A 20,392-nucleotide genomic window follows, 5' to 3' on the forward strand; every position below is an offset into this window, starting at 1 on the left:
GCAAGTTTCGCTTCGCCTTTAAAAGTTTTCCCGTGGGAATTCCGGGATAAAATGTAGCCTATGTTCTTTCTCGGGGTCTAGACCATATGTACTTATACCAAATTTCATTCAAATCCGTTCAGTAGTTTTGGCGTGAAAGAGTAACAGACAGACACAGTTACTTTCGCATTTATAATATTAGTTAGGATGTCTACAGCACGGCTAGTATGGCCATAATAAGACAACATGTGAAGTGACTGATTAAATTGAGTCACTTTTTGATATCAGTCTTAAATGTTAGCATAGGGTGTACATGGGACTCATTTTAGTTGTGTGATTGGATATAAGCCACAGTGACACTTAAACTTTTCTGCTCTGTGGAAATATGTATTTCATTCGTTCTTTTTTTTGAAAATCCCTCATTTGTGGCTCTTGTTTGTATTGTCTATGGTTTTTTGACAATTTAAATGTCACCAAACGTCAAATTTGAAGAAAATTTTCGCTGTTTGGTGCGTTCGAGTGAAATATTTTGATAATATTACCATTGCATTTTTGCATTGCGCTACCCCATGGACTCATTAACTACTTTCTTGAGTTTCTTGGACGTCGTCACATGAAATAATATACGACCGAGCTTGCTCCCGACCAAGCACGATCAGATTCCTTGGGAGTTCTTCGGCAGACGATTTCTATGCACCGGCTCCATGAGACGAAGAACAAAACAGCATGCCACCTGACTGATGACCCACCCACCGTTTACCCGGCCCCAGGAGCTAGAAGGCCTTGAGACAAAAGCTCGGGCAGGATTCTGATGGGCGCAACAGAATATCATCTACGATGCTTGTCCCACGGCCTGACTGAATAATATTTGTATAATCAATGGAAGGAAAAAACAGTAGGTAAGTGCCAGTACCAGTCACATGTTATTATAATTGGGCACATGCACACAAAACAACTCAAAAAACTTTTTTCACTTGGCAGTACTTGGTCAACTAGGCCATTCATTGGAAGGAAACCCGTACCCCAGCAGTGAGGACGTGATGGGCTATGATGATGAAGATGACAATAGGAGTCATAATCTTAGTTCATAAGTATAACTAAAATCTAATGAAACATTTTTGTTTGTTACAGAACATTGAAATTGGCTCGTAGGCAAGACGGAAGATGGTCAAAACCGGTCAGAAAATGATGGCCTAGACACGGTTGGAGAGCTCTTGTTGGCAGAAACCACCTGAAGATGGTCAGATGACATCAGCAACCTTGTGGTGATACAATGAACCGGAGCGGCACCGAACTGAAAAAGTTGAAAAACTTGGCATACATACTATGAGACCTATTTGATGACTGATATAAGCCAAGTTCAGAGTGATTATTGTGATAGTTGATAACTAAGAATACCTAATATGCTTTTATGGTGTGTGAAATAGTATACTTTTTATAATTTATTAATTAAAAGTTTAATAAATGTTTTACTTACCTAAAGAAAATATTATATTTTTATAACCATTTAATTTAGTTGTACATGCTAGCATATCCACTTATTTTTTTATAGTTAGTGTGTTGTTGATAAATAATAAAGCCTCACTAGGGTTTGTAGCTGTGGAGAAAGGATTAGCATCAGTCGCTGACTGCCCGGTGTGCCGGACTTATTAAATGTACAGTTTATATTATGATTTACATTTCTTGAACTCCACATTTAAAATTCAAACTATTCAATTAGCCACTTCATTTTAGTTAGTGTGTTGTTGATAAATAATAAAGCCTGACTAGGGTTTGTCGCTGTGGAGAAAGGACAACCAGTGATCATAGCATCAGTCGCTGACTGCCCGGTGTGCCGGACCTATTCAATGTATATGATTTACATTTCGTGAACTCCACATTTAGCATTCAAACTATTCAATTAGCCACTTCATTACCTACATACTTTGGCGTGAATAGGCAAACTTAAAGTATATGGGAGACAACTGAAAATCAGTGGTTTGTTCCTAAGGGCAAACATATGCACTGAGTTGCTTCCAAACAAACTAATGTCTATCTATCTAACTTCTTAGCACATGTGAGCGACAGGTTTTGAATCCACATTTCTTCCGTGAGGGGCGGGCGCTTACCCGTCTGAGCTAACACCGCTACATATAAGTAATATACTTAATGTATAATTTTAGTCAAATAAAAAAGAGGATGTGTGTTTTGACAAATGTTGTTTTTAAAGCATTTTCAACGGGTTATTAGAGTCCCGGATCATCCTCCCTATAAGCATTATAGTAATTTTCCTTTCCTGCATCTCTTCTTGTAGAGCAAGGATGAAATTAACAAAAACTAAACAAATAATTATTTGTGTCACATGTTATCACCACCTTCGAACTTGAGTGATATAATGCTACCTAAACAAATGTCAAACTGAGACATGTGTGGATAAATTGGTACACCCATGTTAGGAAATAAGACAAATCTTCCAATCTCGCTGTCAAAATTGTAACTCACATCTTGTAGTGATTATTTCGTGTTGGCCATGTTAGCGTTTGTGAGGACAACTGGTATCACACAATTTGTTGCAACTAGCTGTCATTTATATCTTGTCACCGCCATACTGTGCTACGCGTGCAGATACATCCCTGAAATTATCTACTTACCGCATACTTACAAGAATACGGCTTACTCCCATGCATAAGGATCCCTATTTTATTATTTATTTTAACGTAACCATTGGTTTATGTACTTAACTGTATTTTAACGTAACCGTTGCGTTGTGATTGATTGCCCTGGTCTACCTACACAATTGAGAATAGAACAAGATAATCTTAGTTACTGCTGAAAGTCTCGGATTCCATGGCTATCCATGGAATCTTGTTGTACATACACACCAATGCTCACGACTGTAATCCCCTAAGTGGCGAGTCAGCGAAAGACCCGAGAACTGTATCGCCGTTTTTGAATGTTATATAGGTAGGTACAGATTGATTCCTGGATAATTCAGATCACGGTTGTGACGAATACCCTGCTATATGTAGATCCCCCCGTATCAAAAAGAATGAATGACAGAGTGGTTTGTGCATGTGTAACCATGGAAGTATAATAAACTATGTAACTTTAGGTATGTGTGTGACGCACCTATTGTTATTAAATCGAAGCTTGTTGGTACATACATATGCAGCCTGAATCCTGAAAATGAACATAAACGCTATCTTATTTAACAATATTTATGTAGTTAGTTACACACATCCTCGTGATGATTTACGCACTTTACGCACTAAACATCCCGCCGGATCTACCTACAATCGGTGTCACAGGTGCTGACGAATAGGGCCTTGGACTGCATAACACTGCTTTGAACCTACGTCTGTGTGTCCTCAGGGTTTTTCTGTGCGTGTTAGGTTCGTGAGTCGTGATAGAGCAGTCAAATGGACTGAGACTTTCTTAACATTAGCCTTTGGTTAACCATCTTAGTTAGCTAACACATAACATTTTGTACCTAATTTTGTTAATATTGTATTTGTTAATATTTTAACTAGACCGGTTCATACATTTATTTATTGTTCGTTTATGAATCCTTAGGCACTTGGGTATGTACTACCACTACCACTTAAGTTTATGTGGCTTTGTTTTCACTAGTGATATGCAGATGTATGTATGTGTGTCATGTATAGTAAAGGTGTATAGGCCTTGTCTGAGGTATGAAGGGGATATCCACTCGGATCTGCTTTGTTCTACATGGATGTAGGCATTTAGCTAAAGTCTAGAGACGTAGTATTCTATGTATGTAATTATTAATTGGGTACCTACTTAAGTGATTATATAAACAGTAACTAACTACCTAACTATTTGCTTTTAGTTTGACCAGTGTTAGGTAGAGGTAGCCACTACCTACTTAGTAGTATAGCAGCACAGGTGAGGTACCAGGTACTGCAGGTACCTACCTGCCTAAGTACCTATATAAATTTAATATCTACCTACATATTAGAAGATTTTAATCTACTCGTAGAATTGATACTTTGGACTGCCGCATAATTAGTCCTTTATTGTTTACATTGTTACCAACTAGGTAAAATGATTAAGTAACTACCTAATTAAATTGATAGTTCACGCAGTAGGTACATAGGTACCTATGGGTACATTACATACAGCAGTGTGTTACAGCACTTTAGACTTACGTACAGTGGCGGATTTACCTATAGGCCAAAAAGGCCAGTGCCTAGGGCGGCAGATTTAGGGGGGCGGCAAATTTAGAAAAAAAATATTAGAGTATTTTTTTTTATAATTACCTATATACAATCCATATAAATAAACCAAAAGTAAATGTCAAGCCTTGAAGGGCTGATAGGCCAGCTCAGGAGTGGCCAGAATATCATAATAACACCTTAATAAAAATAGGTACAATAGATTTCGAAATATTGACACTTTGATCAATTTGCTGAAAATCGACACCTCTTATCACTTTTTTGCGGGCCACCGGTACAAAATTCCTTATTGTTATTAGAGTTCCGTACCTCAAAAGGAACCCTTATAGGATCACTTTGTTGTCCGTCCAATAAAGTAAGTACTTAATAAAATAAAATATATAAAAAAATTTTTTGGGGTTTGTACCTACTGTAAGTACTTACCTCTCGTTCAAATAAAGTGGGGGTGATTTTTTTTCCTCGCTGCCGCTGTTTCGATTGTGTGGGGTATCGTTGAATAGGTCTTTTAAAAATAAAGTATGCCAAACCATTTTTTGATTTAGTGATTGGTTTACGAAATACTAAGCTTCAAAGTGCTGTAGTACATTAAATGACGAAATTAAAACGAAAACTATCTCAGATAAGTAGACTTTACAAGTTTACGAGTGATAGCCAATATTGTGATTACAAACTTACATTTAAAGTTGCAGAAGTGACCATGACGTATATCGTATTAAGTTTGTTTTTTGAGGGAGCTTATCTTGAATAGGAGGACTATACAGGGTGTATAGTCCTTGCTTGCTGAGGTGGTTTATTTCGTATGTTCAAAATCGGAGTCAGGCGGTTGTACTCAATGGGTTTTCCTCGTCTTGGATGAGCATTCCATCGGGAGTCCCGCAAGGTTCTTTATTAGGGCCTTTGCTTTTTATAATATTTGCTTATGATATTGAACGGTGTTTTGTCAATTCTGAGTATCTTTTATTTGCTGATGATATGAAGGTATTTAGAATTGTCAACAGCCCTTCTGATGAGATGCTCCTCCAAGATGACCTCCACAGGTTGGATCAATACTGTTGCACCAACAAGCTCGAATTAAACGTGGATAAATGTTTTTTTTATAATTTTCACCCGTAAACGCATCCCTTTTAATAGCACGTTTATTTTAAGAAATCAGGTACTGAAACGTGTTTCACACACTAAAGACCTCGGTGTCATTCATGATAGCAAGCTGTTGTTTGATCTGCATACAAGCAATATTATAGCTAAGGCTTGTAAAGCCATGGGTTTTATAATGAGGGTATCAAAACCGTTCAAAACTATGAAATCCCTTAAAATATTATACTGTGCTTATGTCCGTAGTCACCTGGAATACGCCAGTCAAATTTGGAATCCACAATACGGTATATATATTGATAGGTTGGAGAGAGTGCAGCGGAGATTTACTATAGTAAATAGTAAATAGTAGTAAAAATCATTTATTTGCGTACTACTTACTAGGTTCCTGGGTTTCAAATTTAAATTACCACGCATGAAATACGCACAGAGATGCATAAAGTTTCATCTTTTACCTCTATATCTGCGTCGTGATATCTCCGATGTCCTCTTTCTTGCCAAAGTTTTAAGGGGTTCTATTGATAGTCCTGATCTATTACGTAAAATAGGATTAAGAGTTCCTTATCACAGGACTCGTAAAGGCCATTATTGCATATACCGACGTCTAATAGTAATTACCGGCAGAATAGTTTTTTGGTACGGGCAAGTAATACATATAATAGGGTTCTCTCAGATTCTGAAGTTGATTTGTTCTGCAGTAGTCTACCTAAAATAAAAGACGTTCTTATTAAGGCGTCGTCGGCATCTACCTAGTGGGTAGCTCCTAATTAACTATCTAATCTAATATTCCTAAGTTCCTAGCATTTTAAGTGTTTTTCTTACTTTACGTTTTGAGTTACGTTCCTAGCATCTTAAGTGTTTTTCTTACTTGTAAGTTTTGAGTAGGCTCATTAACAATAAACAGTGTACTTAGACGTGGCGCTTGCTGCTACCGGGTCCACAACTTATTTACTTTAACTAAATTTTCTTTGAACAATTTTACATCAAGCTCCTTTTGTACTAAAATGACAATAACTTTTTTCCAAATAAAACATACCTAGGTAGCAACGACTAATACCATTTTAAAAACTACATTAAATGAGCATATTTTGTAATAAGGTGCCAGGACAGTGTGATTTTTTTTTTACAGTAATTATGTCTCTCTCTCTCTCAGCCTTCCGTAGTCCACTGTTGGACATAGGCCTCTCCTAACGATCGCCACCCCAAATGGTCACCCGCCATCTGCATCCAGCGGCTTCCCGCTACCTTCCGCAGATCATCAGACCAACGGGTTGGGGGGCGACCGACACGCCGTTTGCCGACACGGGGTCTCCACTCCAGAACCTTTCTACTCCAGCGGTCGTCGGCTCTGCGGGCTACGTGGCCAGCCCATTGCCAGTAATTATGTAACTAAAGTCAAAGTTACCTATAAAGAATATGATTACCGTAATATGAAAACTCGACTCGTATTTTTTGGACTGTGATCAATATGCAAGATAAAAAAACAATAAACTGATTCGAGGTGTAGATTTTCAGCAAATTTATAAAAGTGTCAATATCACGAAAACGAACGAATTTTTATTAAGGTGATATTACAATATTCTGAGCAATATTGCAATCATGAGCTAGCTTATCAGCCCTTTAAAGTATGAAGTTGACTTTTGGGACATCCTGTATAGTTAGGTACATAAATGTGATCATGAATTTAAAAATATTTCTATAGCGTTTCGGAAAAAATAAAATAAAAAACTCGTAACACAGGATCTTCAGGGGCGGCAAAAATTTGATGGCCTACGGGCGGCAAATTTGTAAATCCGCCACTGCTTACGTACTTAGGAGCCACATTTACTTCCGTTAAGGTTCAGCAGACTGGCTTGATCCATTTTTAACTTGCGTCATGCGAGCATGCCAAATAAACAAACGTAATACCTACCTATAAGCAATTCAGTAGGTACCTATCTAGCTAGATTATTCTAGACCTCAGACGGTTGATGCTATACTGTGCTGTAGCATTGTTGGTGATCGAAATCGTAGCAGAAAACCCCCGATTCAATTTAATAGCTGACCCCGGATCTCTGTGACGTTCGTCGACGGCTCTAGCCGGGATACGACAGCTGTCGTGCAATCGATACGTTTAACACAAGGAGATAGAGTCGTAATTAGCACAGCGGCGCTACAAAACTTCATTTTCATAAGCTATGTATGAGCGCTCAGTGAGGCAATGTGGAACTCCGCGCAGACATATTGCATCACGATGACGAGACAAGGATATGTGGCAATCGCCAACTGGCTGCTGATCGGTGTTAACTTGGCGGACAGGAATAGTTGTCGGGTAGAAAGGACTTCCGAATAAACCCTAAATCCTCCTCCTAATCCTATAGTCTTCCGTGTTTTGTGATAGTGATGAGATGTGGATGAGATATAATTTGCGTGTGCTGATATCGCTCTAATAAGATACAATTCTATAATAAATAAATTTAGGGTGGTTGGCTACATAAAAATTCTCGGAGTCCAAATTTTACGTAACCTTATTTATAGGAATATACCTACTCCTAGCAATAGGTATATTAAACACATGACGGAGCATTTCTCCACTTTCCTCGCGTCATCCATCACTCACTTACTACTATCAGTAGTATCAGTAGTCTGTAGCGTCCTCAATAGGAAAGGGCGCGGGTAGCGCCGCGCTGAGCCGCCCTACTGACCCGGCGGGTATATCGCGATCTTCATCGAAGGGTGGTGCCAGGTGATCCGAGATAGCACAGGGTTTCTCTGTTTTGCACCACTTTCCGGTTACGTAGTCTAGCTAGGTAGGTACTTAGATGAATAAAAACTAAAAATACTGGATCAATATCTTTAGCTGTAGGTAGGTACATAGTAGAAGTAGTTGTTCCACGTGGTACAGAGGTCGCCATGCCGTGCTCAGCAACTTACCATTGATAATCATAAAATCATCTAGTATTTGAAATAATAAAAAATATGGATAAGTAGGTAGACTACACCTCTCTACATATATCATAAACAGACTATTACCTTCAGTTATAGTTATCAAACCAAAACAAACCATGGATATAATGATAAAAACTTTAATTAAGAACTAATTTAAACCTAAACAGTGCTTCAACTGACACTGGCTGGTGGTCTGACGGTCTTCTTCTTGACCTTCTGCTGCCGTCTCTTGAGGTGGCGCTGCACGCGGCCGGCGCCCTCCTTCTTCAGCTCCTCGTATTGCTTCACAAGGGCTTCTACTTTTTGTTCAGCTGTAAGATAATGGGTGAAATTAGTAACACATAAGGTAGTCAGATAATGTTAGGGAACTGTGGGGTTACCAGTACCACCACTAACACATATCTGTCAGATTCATACAAGTTTTGTCAGTTCTGTTCTGATAGTTAAGTAAGCTGCTGCATGGTGGTATGGTAGCATGTATTGTAGTTATGAACTACATTTCTAATATACAATTTCTTCAGTAGATTAACAACATACTATGAATGCTTTTTACTGTTAAATATGATAGCTAATATAATATTATATTCCAAAAAAAATTACTTACTTTTATTCTTAAAGTACGGCTGTTTTCCCTCCTTAAACTCTTTCTCAACAAAGTCTTTCTCTAGTTTCTTCTTCTCTATCTCCATTTTGCCTCTCTTAGTGGCTCGATGCTGCTCCGTCAGCCTCTGCAGTAGTCGCCGGAGCTTTATTTCTCTCTCCGGATCATCAGTTTGTTTTAATTCAGCTCGGATTGATTTAATATCATTGAGCCGAAGATCAGACAGGAAGCTGTAGTCTTGTGAAAACTGTTTCTTGTCAAACTCTCCACAGAGGGAATCAAATCTGAAATACAATATTATAGTGTAAATGTGAATCTTAAAACTAACGTTAACTTGTAAGTACTTATTAATTGAAACATTGCTTACCTAGGATCTCTTACTTCTTTTTTGTGCACTATTTTAGTTGGAACCTCTCGGATCATAGACACTGGTTTTTTGGAACTCATCTCCCGTGGTCTATTCTTGTTTTCTCTTTTAAAAACTTTAGGTTTCTCATCTTTTTCCTTTTTGTTGGATCCAAATAGAGCTTCTTTGTAAACTTTCGCTCCTATCTTTTCTTTGAGCTTCTGAAGCTCTTCAAAGGATAATGTTGATAGCTCGGCTCGAATTGCAGTCTGAAATCTCAAATCATGTAAAATTGTAAATATACTTACCTGGGTTGTTTACAAAACAAATAATGCGCACAAAAGCACTTACACGTTCGCCGTCGTCCATTTCCTCTCTGATAGGGGCATTTTCTTCACTACCATCATCATCACTGCTACTCATAATGATTGATTTAAATAAGCTATGAAGGATAGGGAATTCGATTTTTCAGATTCTTACTTTTATAACCTCTATCTACTTCTCTGTTTTTTTAAGGTTAGTTGCGTTTTGTTTTCGTTTACCTGTCAATGTCAATGTCCATGTGTCCAAAACTTATTATTTGATCAAACTAAACGCAGTAGGTATCGTTCAAATAAAACCAAATATAACATTCTAAAGACGCGGACACACTAGCGGACGCGACTTACGGACGCGACTGATAGTGTGCACGGTCTCTTGGGACAGTTCGTACTAGATCGCTCTCGCACGTCTGAAAGCTGAAGGTCAGTCCAAGATTACGTCCGATAGTTTGAACAGTGTAATGTACATTCCTTACCTACAAGTCATCGAAATATAATAGGCCCGTTTGGACAGCTATACAAATTTGCTATTTACTCTTGATTTATTTGATGAAATACATAAAATACCAAAATCTGGCGAATTATTTAACAGCCGAAAGAAAAAGAACTTTTGATGCACCAAAAGTAACTTATTGTTTAGATTTGTTTATGATTAATATTTGACACCAGTTGTCATCCCATATATTTTGGAGCTGTCCAAACGGGTCTCTTATATTTCGATGACCCGCGTCCGTAAGCCACGTCCGCTAGTTTGTCGGAGCCCTAAGAAAATAATGTATACTGTTATTAGTAATCTTACGGAATTCTGACAGTTATCAATTTTAGACAAATCAGAGATCACAAACCTTTTTGGGCTGGGTACTTTTTCAATACGAGTCTGGACATCTGAGACGATAATATATTTTTTTTAGTCCCTGTATCCATTTTATTAAGTGCGGCGCTCTAAATTAAAAGGGGATTTACCTACGGTGAGAAATAATTACCGTACCTACCTAAATATATTACAAACAGTGAAAAATACAATTAAAGATAATCTCAATTATCTTATATAATTATCGCTGTCGTAGAAAATATATCTAAAAACAACTAGTAATTATTTTTGAAACGGTAGCCGCGCCGATGTCAGGGCGATGTTGCGTTCGTATTTGAATAGAGGTAAAAAAAAGAGATGTCGCTCTATAAAATTGTATTGTGTGCACTGACTGGCTTGCGTGACGTCACAGCAAACTGTGCGTCTAAAATGTGCGGTGGAGGTACCAAATTAGCGATACAGGTGAAATTGTGTCAGCGACTCATCGCTGGGAGTAAGACAGCAGAACACGTTTACCCCATCGGTCATCGGTTCTTCGACAGATGTGACCAGCCCATTGCCACTTAAGCTTACTAACTCGGTGAGCTATGTCGGTGACTTTAGTTACTTTAGTGACTTTACTTTAAAAAGAATAGTGACAATCGGATCAATCATTTCGGAGATATGCGTGGACAAACATACATACCAACAAGCATATAAACGTACATAGGTACATAAACATTTATAAAATTTTGAATATTTGTTTATTAGCCCTAATACTCGTATATTGTCATATGTCAATATGGTGCAGTTCCAATAATCTTACATACATACCGAACATATTATATGTACTTACCGAATAGACAATCTTTTTTTGAAATTGATTAAAAAGGTTTATTATCCCTGAATTTAGTAGGAAGTGATGCCATGCTAAAGAATAAAATAAAGCAATTAAAATTAATTCGATACATGGGTCGTGAGTCGTGATCCTACTTCATATTATAAATGCGAAAGTTTGTAAGTGTATATGTGTATGTATGTATGTATGTATGTGTGTATGTTTGTTATTTCTTCACGTCAAAACGGCTGAACCGATTTTAATGAAATTTGGAATGAAGTTAGCTGACACCCTGGATTAACACATATGTTACTTTTTATCGCGGAATTCCCACGGGAAAACTTATTAAGGCGAAGCGAAGCTCGCGGGAACAGCTATTATATTGAAATATTTGTTATTTTTGTATTAGTTTACTTGAGCAAGTAAATATTTAGATTTATCTTTTTGTATAAAAATATTAAGAAAAAATTATTGCCCAGAAATGGATCGCAATTTTTCATTTTTTCGGTAAAGAACTTTTTTAGTAGCATCACTTATAAAATGTCAGAATTCTTTCCAATTAAAAATCAGAGAGTAGGCTGTGCAATGGGTCTAAAAATATTCTGTGATACGCAGATGTGATGACCAGAGATTAGAGAGCCTACGTCAGCCTACGTACTATGATGACAGTGACAGACAGACAGCTGATAGAATGTTTTTTTTATTTATTTTTGTGTTAATTTCATGAATTAAACTTTTAAACTAAACCAAAAAAATATAAAAATGAATATAAACAAGCAAAATTACGTGAAAAAAATTAAAGTTAATTACGATAACTGTGATAAATGTGTCTACGCTATGGTAAACTGGAAGGAAAATGATTCTGATCTATTTGAAATTCATATATTTGATCAAGAAAATATCTGGACAGGCAGTTTTTCTCGTGAGGCTGCTAAAATTTTCAGTAAGGACATATTAGAAGATGTAGATAAATACTGTGCAAGTGTGAAAGAAGCATTAACAAAAGAGAGCAGATTATACTCATATACATTGAGTTCTTTTGAAGTTCCGGCACAGTTTGTCTGGAAAAAGCAAGCTGAGAAAAAAAGTAAAGTAATATTTCTACACGGCAAAGTACTCCTACATAAAGCAAAAGACAAAAACAAAGACTCTTTAATAGACTATCTCCTTAATGAAAACAATCAGCTAAAGCAGAATGTAGAACATTTGAACACAAAAATTCAAACCATAAGTTATGAACTCGACAAAAGTAAAAATTATTTGCAACAGTTTCTAGATAATAAAATAGCTATGGAGAAGAATTTATATGGAAAATTTGCGAAACTTTTGAATGCCAAGAAAAGAAGAATAACGCTGCTACAGGAGACATTGAGCAGCATCACAGAGGCAGACCAGTGAACATCAAAATTATTGCTTCAAATTATAATTTATATACTGTGACTAAAATAAAATAATGTTGTTTAAAACAATATATTTATTAAATGTATTTAATATAGCATTTTATGCAGTTATTAAGTTACTCTTACTATTATTTGTAAAATGCTGGAGTTTTGTTCGTACAACATATTATAAATATGATATTAAAGTTACAAAATTCATAGAAAAGATAGTTAAATAACACAGAAGCAATGACCATCTTTCTAAATGATGTGATACTGATATTCTTACTAAAAAATGCAATCTCATAAATTATTGTCATGTATACAGTAACTTGTGAACGACACTGGCACAATTCCTAATAGCTTCTTCCAAACAAAGTAAAGAACTTGGGTTTATTGGCGCAGGCGGGGTGGATGCACTTGTCAGCAGCAGTCAGGTCCCGCGGTTGCTTGAATGGGATACAGAGGGACTTGGCACCCATAGATGGGGCTCTCACATCCGTCGTCTGATCATCTTCAGTCCTGTAAGAGTTAAAAGGATAAAAATATTGTGACATAAAATGACAATGAGCCATTATTTTATAGCTTAGGCATTATCTCCCACTGACAAATTGCATTTATCTTAGCCAGAATTAATACAGACATTTACCTAATCCCATTATAGTCATTACATCTACAAGAAAATTTAATATGCTAAAAGCTGTTAGACGCCTTATCACCATCACATCCCCATTGCTGGGGCACGGGTATCCCTCTAATGAAGGCAGAGTTTTAGGCCTAGTCTACCACACTGGCCTAGTGAATTGACGTTTAGAATTGTCGGGTAGACTCCTTATAAGTATGTGAAATTTCCTTTTCACGAAACCACGTAATTGTCATCATTACTACAGACCTGGCGCTGTCATTCTTGATGTTGTCCTCGCAGGGTATCTCTCCGCAGAAGGGAGCGAGCAGCATGTGCTTGCGCTCCAGCGCTTCCGTGAACTGTTCCCACTGGGTCACTAGGGACAGGCGCGCGTCACGCTCGGCTGTCGCTCTGGAATGAATGGGATGTGTCAGTGTGTATGTGAAGGAAGCCTCTGCATACCTAGCCTGGGCGCAAGTGGCGCAAAAATCTTGCGTCAAAAGCCACGCAATGTGGCTCATACATTTGCCGCATGTGGGTCCAATCCAAATGCAAGTGCTTTGTTTAAGGCTCTTACGATTCAATGACTGGTGTTTCCGGGAATACGACAGTTTGCAAAGATCTGCATGCGTATTATTAATTTTAGAGAACTGTACTTTTTAGGCTGTTTTTATCACCATGTGGATTTCATCTTCCTGCGTCTCGCTTGAATATTCGCGCATAAAAATGAATACTTGTATGATCGCAGGCAATCCCGCGTGCGTGATCAAAACCGCATGCCGTTAAAAACAGCCTTATCCCGGAATTTCCTAATTTTTTTGTCAATAAAGAAAGCTTATTCAAATGAAACCAGTATACCTGGCCAGCATCTCGTCGTGGGTCCGCTCTAGCAGCGCGGCGACGGCGGCGGGCGCGGAGGCTCTCTGCAGCGTGAGCTTCTCCCCCGTGAGCCGCCGCACCGCCAGGATGGTGCCCGCTGCTAAGTCCTTGGGACCGAGTTCTACGCGCACTGGGACTCCCTGGGGGTAGACGGATGTTGAAGTAATGAACATTTGCTTTATGATCTATTTTTAAATGAAATAAATGTCTTCTTTCGTAGTAGGTAGGCGGCCTTTATTTATAAAATAACTTGTGAAATAAATGAAACACTCCCATGGTGATAAAATTATGCGCTCCAACGCGCTCTATCATTCGTTCATAAATGCGAAGATAGTAAAAAATTTGGTTGTCCTACTAGTGTAGAGCGACAACGCTAACTTTGCAACAGAACATATATTACCCGTTGAAAAGTTAGCGTTCCCACACCCTGTGTTACCCCAGTTTATCATAAAACTTGTCAAATTAAATTAAATTAAGGGCCACTTGCAGAAACATATTAAACCTAGATTTAGTGTTAAATCTCGATTTAGTGTCAAATTTTATATGGACTGACGTTTCTTAAATCGACATTTGACACTAAATCGAGATTTAATATGTTGGTGCAAGGGGCCCTAAATCGTTTATTTTTTCGACGTAGAATATTAGAATTACTTGTCAAAAGTCATAATCTACCACGATATCTACCACTTGTCCCGTACATACCTTGAGTTCCCAGTGGTTGAACTTCCAGCCGGGCGAGTAGTTGTCTCGGTAGTCGCCCTCAGCGCGAATGCCGGCGGCGACTAACTCATCCACGAGCTGTTTGCACGCGTCCAGCAGGGTCTGGGGAAAACATATACACATGAGTGTTAGAGGAGAAATACCACTTTGTGTTTGTAAACGACATTCGTACTTTGTAAATGAAGCATGAGTATTATGACTTTCAGTTGACAGAACCTTATGCCTGGTAAACTTCTGGTAAGTATTTTTTTTTTCTTGAAAATTAACAAATGTCAAAGAAAATGTATGGATATGGATAAGCTGTCATAGGCCTCATGCTATATTTTACAAAATATGGAGTTTCCATTAAAGACAGATACACTGTTAAATGCGAGTTGTTTGCGGGTGTTTAGTAAATGTACGTGTCACGTCACAAGCCTTGAGTGCGACATAACCGACATAGGTACTCTTGTTAAAGATAGGGCTCCAGACAAAATGGCAGAATGCGAATGAACGGTCATTCTGTGTGCAGACTGTTCACTTTTCTTTCATTTGGAGTGGGAATCAAAGATGCGAATGTGAAAATCATTAATGAATTTATTCGGCACTCTTGTTTCATTTTGTGTTAAGTAATGCGTATTATTTCGAGTGAAAGATGCCGAATGAAAGACAGAAATGAGCCGTCTGATCGTGCCTTAATGGACCAACTATACCTTCCGCTCCTGTGGCGTGCTGGACGCGGTGACGCCGCACGGCACGACCACGGCCTGCGCGGCGGCCACGCGCGGCGGCAGCACCAGCCCGCGGTCGTCGCCGTGCACTAGCACCATCACTCCTGCAAGTATAATACACTCGTAAGTAAATACACATATACATTTTTAGTTCACTAGCATTACCTGCGGGCTTTGCTTCGCTTTAAAGGTTTTCTCGTAGGTAATTCGGGATAAAATGTAGCATATGCGATTACGCGTTGATCCTGGGTGTCGCTGACTAATAAAAATAAATAAAATAAAAAATAAACGCAAACCGCAGCTGCAGCAGCTCTTGACTACATACAATTTATAATAAAACAAAGTCAATTTAGTTGTCCCTTTGAACGCTTAAATCTTTAAAACTAAGCAACGAATTTTAATCCAGTTTTTTTATTAGATAGAGTATTTCAAGATCATGGTTTATTAATAATAACATCACAGTTTTTCTGTTGTGTATTCAGCATCAGCACCCTTGCGGAGCCGGGGCGGGCGCTAGTAAATATTAAAGCACATGTGCAAGCAATTACACCCATATCCCATTCCACAGAGAAAGACATCTGATACAAACAAAAACTACCCTTATTCGAATGTAATAAGGGTTCTGTCAGATGTCTTTCCCCGTGGAATGGGATATAATAGACAATATGATAGAATAATGCATTACCGATGGTCCTGGTGGTGATGCCCCACGAGTTCTGGAAGACGTACTTCTTCTCCTGCGTGTCGGGGTCGTCGTAGATGATCTCGAACATCTTCGAGAAGTTCTGGCCGAGGTGGTGGCTGGTCGCGCCCTGGGGGAGTCAATTTTTTTGTTATTCTACTCTACTGTTATGTAAAAGAAATAAAATTCGCAGAGTACTCTTTTTATGTGCGTTGATAAGTGAAAATTGGCCATGTTTAGAGTCTGTTTTTAATGTCAGATACTAAATTGACAGATTCTGAACAGTTCATTAACAGTCGATTGTCCCGCGATTAAGTGACTTATCGTTCTATTGGCGAGACAATCGACTGGTGATGAACCGTTCAGAATCTGTCAATTTAGTATCTCAGATTAAAAAACAGACCTTAGGTGAGAACTAAATGGTGAACAGACGACCGAATGGCGTAGTGGTTAGTGACCCTGACTACTTAGCCGATGGTCCCGGGTTCGATTCCCGGCTGGGGCAGATATTTGTTTAAACACAGATATTTGTTCTCGGGTCTTGGATGTGCCCGTAAAATGGCAATAGGCCCGCCCCCTATTACATTGGGACTAACATAACACTCTGGCGAAAAGTGGGTGCAGCAATGCACCTCTGCCTACCCCGCAAGGGAGTACATTAGTACAAGGCGTGTGTTCAGTTATGTGTGTGTAACTAAACTTGCTACCTACACAATAACACTCATAACACGTATGCCGCTATGTAACCCATAATAAGACACCCACCTGTATGGCGCGTCCGCTGGCGGGGATGTACCTCTCCACGGTGGTAGTGAAGTCGCCGCCCGCGAACTGCTCCTTCTCCGTCTTGCGCCCCTTGATGACCGGCACCGCTAGCAGATACTTTACACCTTCACTTACACTGTATGCGGTGTATGCCCCGTCTGCTAGCCGGTATATAGACTACTAGCTGTTCCCGCGAGCTTCGCTTCGCCTTAAAAAGTTATCCCGTGGGAATTCCGGGATAAAAAGTAGCCTATGTTCTTTCTCAGGGTCTAGACCATATGTATACCAAATTTCATTCAAATCCGTTCAGTAGTTTTGGTGTGAAAGAGTAACAGACAGACAGACAGACAGACAGACACAGTTACTTTCGCATTTATAATATTAGTTAGGATTAGGATTAGGATATAGCCCACGCTGAATTCGCCACAATAGTGAAATCGCTATTACAATCTTACCATAAACCTTCTATAAAGCAGGACTTTAGAGATTCCTACTCACACAATAAGGCACACACAATATCTAGCCCTATGTAGACCTTCCCACCCACACAATAAGACACCCACCTGTAGGGCTCGTCCGCTGGCGGGGATGTATTTATTATTAATAATAAAATTATCTCATAAATCTTACAACTCAGACATAAACATTTTACTAAGAATTTACATTCAAAAATGTAAGTTTAATAAAAAATTATAGTAAATAATTTTATTTTCCCTTTAATTTGATACATTTTCTAACTGAATTAGTCCTTAGTAATGACATAACAGGAATCTTTCAACTTTCTGAAACAATTGACTAATGAGGTAATTTCCACCCAAGTACCTTTGAAGGCTGTTTTCTGCAAATAATACCCCATTAAGCAATAGTTTATTTTTATTTTTATGTTATTTTGGAACCTTGCGGAGTTTTTAAAATTAATAAGGGACCATGAGAATATCTAGTTCAATTTTTTATTTCAAGTTGAAAATTGAGAGCAGTCTAGCTCGATGATATAATTTGAACTTTCGATATAAAAATAACTAACTTACATTACAGCTAGGAAGCTGAAACTTTTATGGTTAAAAGAACAACTTAAGAGGATGACACAAAAATAAAAAATAATTTAAAAAAGTTATCCAAAAAAATAATAAAACATAATTGATCCACTGAGGTCGATTTTCGTAGAAAATTTGTTAAAAAAATCATAACTCCTAACCTACTAAAAATTGCTGAACATACATGGGGGTGATTTGGCTACCCCTTGACCTAAGGAATCAAACATTTTCCTTTGGACGTCACTCTTTGGGCCACCCTGTATAACTATATCTTGTATGCCCGCTGGCCGCTATGAAGCCCTTACTCAATTTGCTACATTTGTCTCATGGCCGTACGACTTTACACCTTCTCACCCACACAATAAGACCCCCACCTGTATGGCGCGTCCGCTGGCGGGGATGTACCCCTCCACGGTGGTGGTGAAGTCGCCGCCCGCGAACTGCTCCTTCTCCGTCTTGCGCCCCTTCATGACCGGTATAGCTAGCAGATACTTTAGACCTTCCTACCTACTAATTAAGAGCCATTAACTGTACGGAAAGGCAGCTATAATCTAGCACCTGTATGCGCCGTCCGCTATCCGGTATATAGCCCACACAGAATTTGGCACAACCGTGAAATCGCCATTACAATCTCACCATATATTATGACCACAAACCTTCCCGGGTACCAATAGCAGAAGGGCTAGTACGGGGCGCACTTAGGACGTGACAAGAGTTTTGCATCGCGCTCCCTCACATCGCGCAGCTTAAAGAGCGAGCGCGACGGAGCACTTTTGTCACGTCTTCGATCCGCGTAAATGTGCATTTATACGTGTCAATACGCGTAATCACGTTTAATGCGCGTCTGATAGCGTTTAGTGTTACAGGGCCAAGACTTTACACCTTCCGACCCACACAATAAGACACCCACCTGTATGGCTCGTCCGCTGGCGGGGATGTACCCCTCCACGGTGGTAGTGAAGTCCCCGCCCGCGAACTTCTCCTTCTCTGTCTTGCGTCCCTTGATGACCGGTATAGCTAGGAGGTGCTCGTACACTTGCGCGTAGTAATCTGTGTACAAAGGGTCAATGTAGGTAATCGTAATGCCGAAGGTCCCGGATTCGATTCCCGATCCGGGCAGATATTTGATATTGATAGTCTTGGGTTGGTTGGGTACATGTTACAATACAAGGTAAGGGAGGTTCTTATCTATATGCTCAACACTTGTTAGGCACATAACAAAACATAAAAATATTCACAATAAAATAAAATAAAATACAGTATAATCTATCTTATATCTGTGTAGATATATCAGCTATCCGACACCCATATTACAGGCTCTGCCTAACTTGGGGTCGGATGGCCGTGTGTGAGATGTTCCCACATATTATTATAATGAGTTGGTAGACACTACACAGAGAAATACTTTGAAGAGATTTGGGAAACGAAGTTAGTCGTGCATTATCGGCATCGGCAGGCATCAAGATTGTTGATGATAAATAGCATTATACATTAACATCGTGTCATAAAGTAGAAATTTCCATGATTCATGCTGAAGCGGTATTTTTGTTAGTGTCCATATTATCATTATTATTATTATTTAACTCTTTATTGTACAAATATTACAAATAAAAGTACAAAGGGTGGACTTAACGCTAAACGCATTTTCTGCCAGTCAACCCGCAGGAGCTACAGGAAAAAATAGGTAATAAGGAGTACAAAAAAAGAATAAAAAAAGGAAAAGAATAGTAAACCTAAGTCACTTAATATTATACCTAATTAACCTATATACAAATATACCGATACAAACAATATATTAAACATAATATATATACATAAGTATATCTAATACATACATAATAATATATGCCTATAAAATATACCTATAGAAAAATCAACTTTATTTCTATGAAGTTAATGTATTATGATATTTCCTGATGCCTGCCGATGCCGATAGTATTCGTTGACCCTAAAAGTCCCCTTTCGTTCGTTTTTTTCAAACCCAGTCAGCTGGAGTAGTCCATAGTTACCAAACTTACCCAGTATGGTGTGCACCTCATCAATAGCCTCTTGCTGATGCATGTAGGCGGTGTGCCCCTCCTGCCACAGGAACTCACGCGTGCGCAGGAAGGGTTGCGGCTGCTTGAACTCCCATCTCTGGAATTGTTATATTAGAGTTGTGTTAGATCATCATCATTGGCCACTGCTTCTTGACAGATGAGTGTTACAGCGGATTTGGGTTCTGAGAGCAACTTTTTCTCTTGTGATTGAACAGGCCTATACAGGCTTTACACAATGTCAAATATTAGGCCGCGTCCACGACCAGATATAGATTAAATAATGACCTATAGTATTTAGCACGTGGCCGCCGAATCGCCCGCTGATGTCGTGGTCGCGGCCTAAAAGGTATGCGTAGCTAAACAATATCGGTGATCAAATAAGTTGTTAATTCCAGCCGACACATGTAGAAGTTTAATAATTATTATGATTTACATACCACCATAGAAATCGATGCTGTCTTATCGCTCTGGCTTATGAAAAACGAAGTAT

The 20,392-nt window shown here is 38.8% G+C and overlaps 3 protein-coding genes and 1 long non-coding RNA gene across 7 annotated transcripts in view; 2 read left to right on the forward strand and 2 right to left on the reverse strand.

Moving 5' to 3' along the window:
* Nucleotides 1–195: 195 nt before the first annotated feature.
* On the forward strand, nucleotides 196–1,466 carry LOC125490589. The gene is made up of 2 exons (XR_007267783.1): nucleotides 196–878; nucleotides 1,111–1,466. It is a non-coding gene; the product is annotated as an uncharacterized LOC125490589 (long non-coding RNA).
* Nucleotides 1,467–8,297: 6,831 nt separating this feature from the next.
* Nucleotides 8,298–9,645, reverse strand: LOC105397841 (ribosomal RNA processing protein 36 homolog). Its single transcript, XM_038107716.2, has 4 exons — nucleotides 9,473–9,645; nucleotides 9,143–9,390; nucleotides 8,779–9,059; nucleotides 8,298–8,485 (listed from the first exon to the last, which is right to left on the reverse strand). Exons 1-4 carry the CDS (start codon nucleotides 9,542–9,544, stop codon nucleotides 8,346–8,348), a joined length of 741 nt encoding a protein of 246 aa, XP_037963644.2. The 5' UTR covers nucleotides 9,545–9,645; the 3' UTR covers nucleotides 8,298–8,345.
* Nucleotides 9,646–11,755: 2,110 nt separating this feature from the next.
* Nucleotides 11,756–12,538, forward strand: LOC125490622 (DNA repair protein XRCC4-like). The gene has a single exon (XM_048630442.1). The coding sequence runs from the start codon at nucleotides 11,832–11,834 to the stop codon at nucleotides 12,465–12,467; it is 636 nt and encodes a 211-aa protein (XP_048486399.1). The 5' UTR covers nucleotides 11,756–11,831; the 3' UTR covers nucleotides 12,468–12,538.
* The window catches only part of LOC105384256 (bifunctional glutamate/proline--tRNA ligase), a 36,586-nt gene continuing 28,722 nt past the window's right edge, over nucleotides 12,529–20,392 (reverse strand). For 2 of the 4 annotated variants that reach the window (XM_048630434.1, XM_048630437.1), the window contains exons 23-30: nucleotides 19,882–19,999; nucleotides 18,774–18,913; nucleotides 16,068–16,194; nucleotides 15,365–15,486; nucleotides 14,655–14,774; nucleotides 13,932–14,092; nucleotides 13,341–13,484; nucleotides 12,529–12,970 (exon numbers count right to left, since the gene is read on the reverse strand). In XM_048630434.1, coding sequence (XP_048486391.1) covers nucleotides 12,805–12,970; nucleotides 13,341–13,484; nucleotides 13,932–14,092; nucleotides 14,655–14,774; nucleotides 15,365–15,486; nucleotides 16,068–16,194; nucleotides 18,774–18,913; nucleotides 19,882–19,999 — 1,098 coding nt within the window. In that variant the 3' untranslated portion in view covers nucleotides 12,529–12,804. Of the gene's footprint in view, nucleotides 12,971–13,340; nucleotides 13,485–13,931; nucleotides 14,093–14,654; nucleotides 14,779–15,364; nucleotides 15,487–16,067; nucleotides 16,195–18,237; nucleotides 18,328–18,773; nucleotides 18,914–19,881; nucleotides 20,000–20,392 lie in introns of all 4 variants that reach the window. The other 2 variants (XM_048630435.1, XM_048630436.1) reach the window with 2 other exon arrangements.

This window comes from Plutella xylostella, chromosome 25 (assembly GCF_932276165.1).
Source record: "Plutella xylostella chromosome 25, ilPluXylo3.1, whole genome shotgun sequence".
In the NCBI taxonomy this organism is placed as follows: Eukaryota; Metazoa; Arthropoda; class Insecta; order Lepidoptera; family Plutellidae; genus Plutella; species Plutella xylostella.

Coding starts and splice junctions, on each gene's coding strand:
- LOC105397841 (XM_038107716.2), bottom strand. CDS start 9,544: ATGAGTAGCAGTGATGATGATGGTAGTGAAGAAAATGCCCCTATCAGA. Junction 9,391..9,472: donor AAATGGACGACGGCGAACGT/GTAAGTGCTTTT, acceptor TTGAGATTTCAG/ACTGCAATTCGAGCCGAGCT. Junction 9,060..9,142: donor AAAGAAGTAAGAGATCCTAG/GTAAGCAATGTT, acceptor ATTGTATTTCAG/ATTTGATTCCCTCTGTGGAG.
- LOC125490622 (XM_048630442.1), top strand. CDS start 11,832: ATGAATATAAACAAGCAAAATTACGTGAAAAAAATTAAAGTTAATTAC.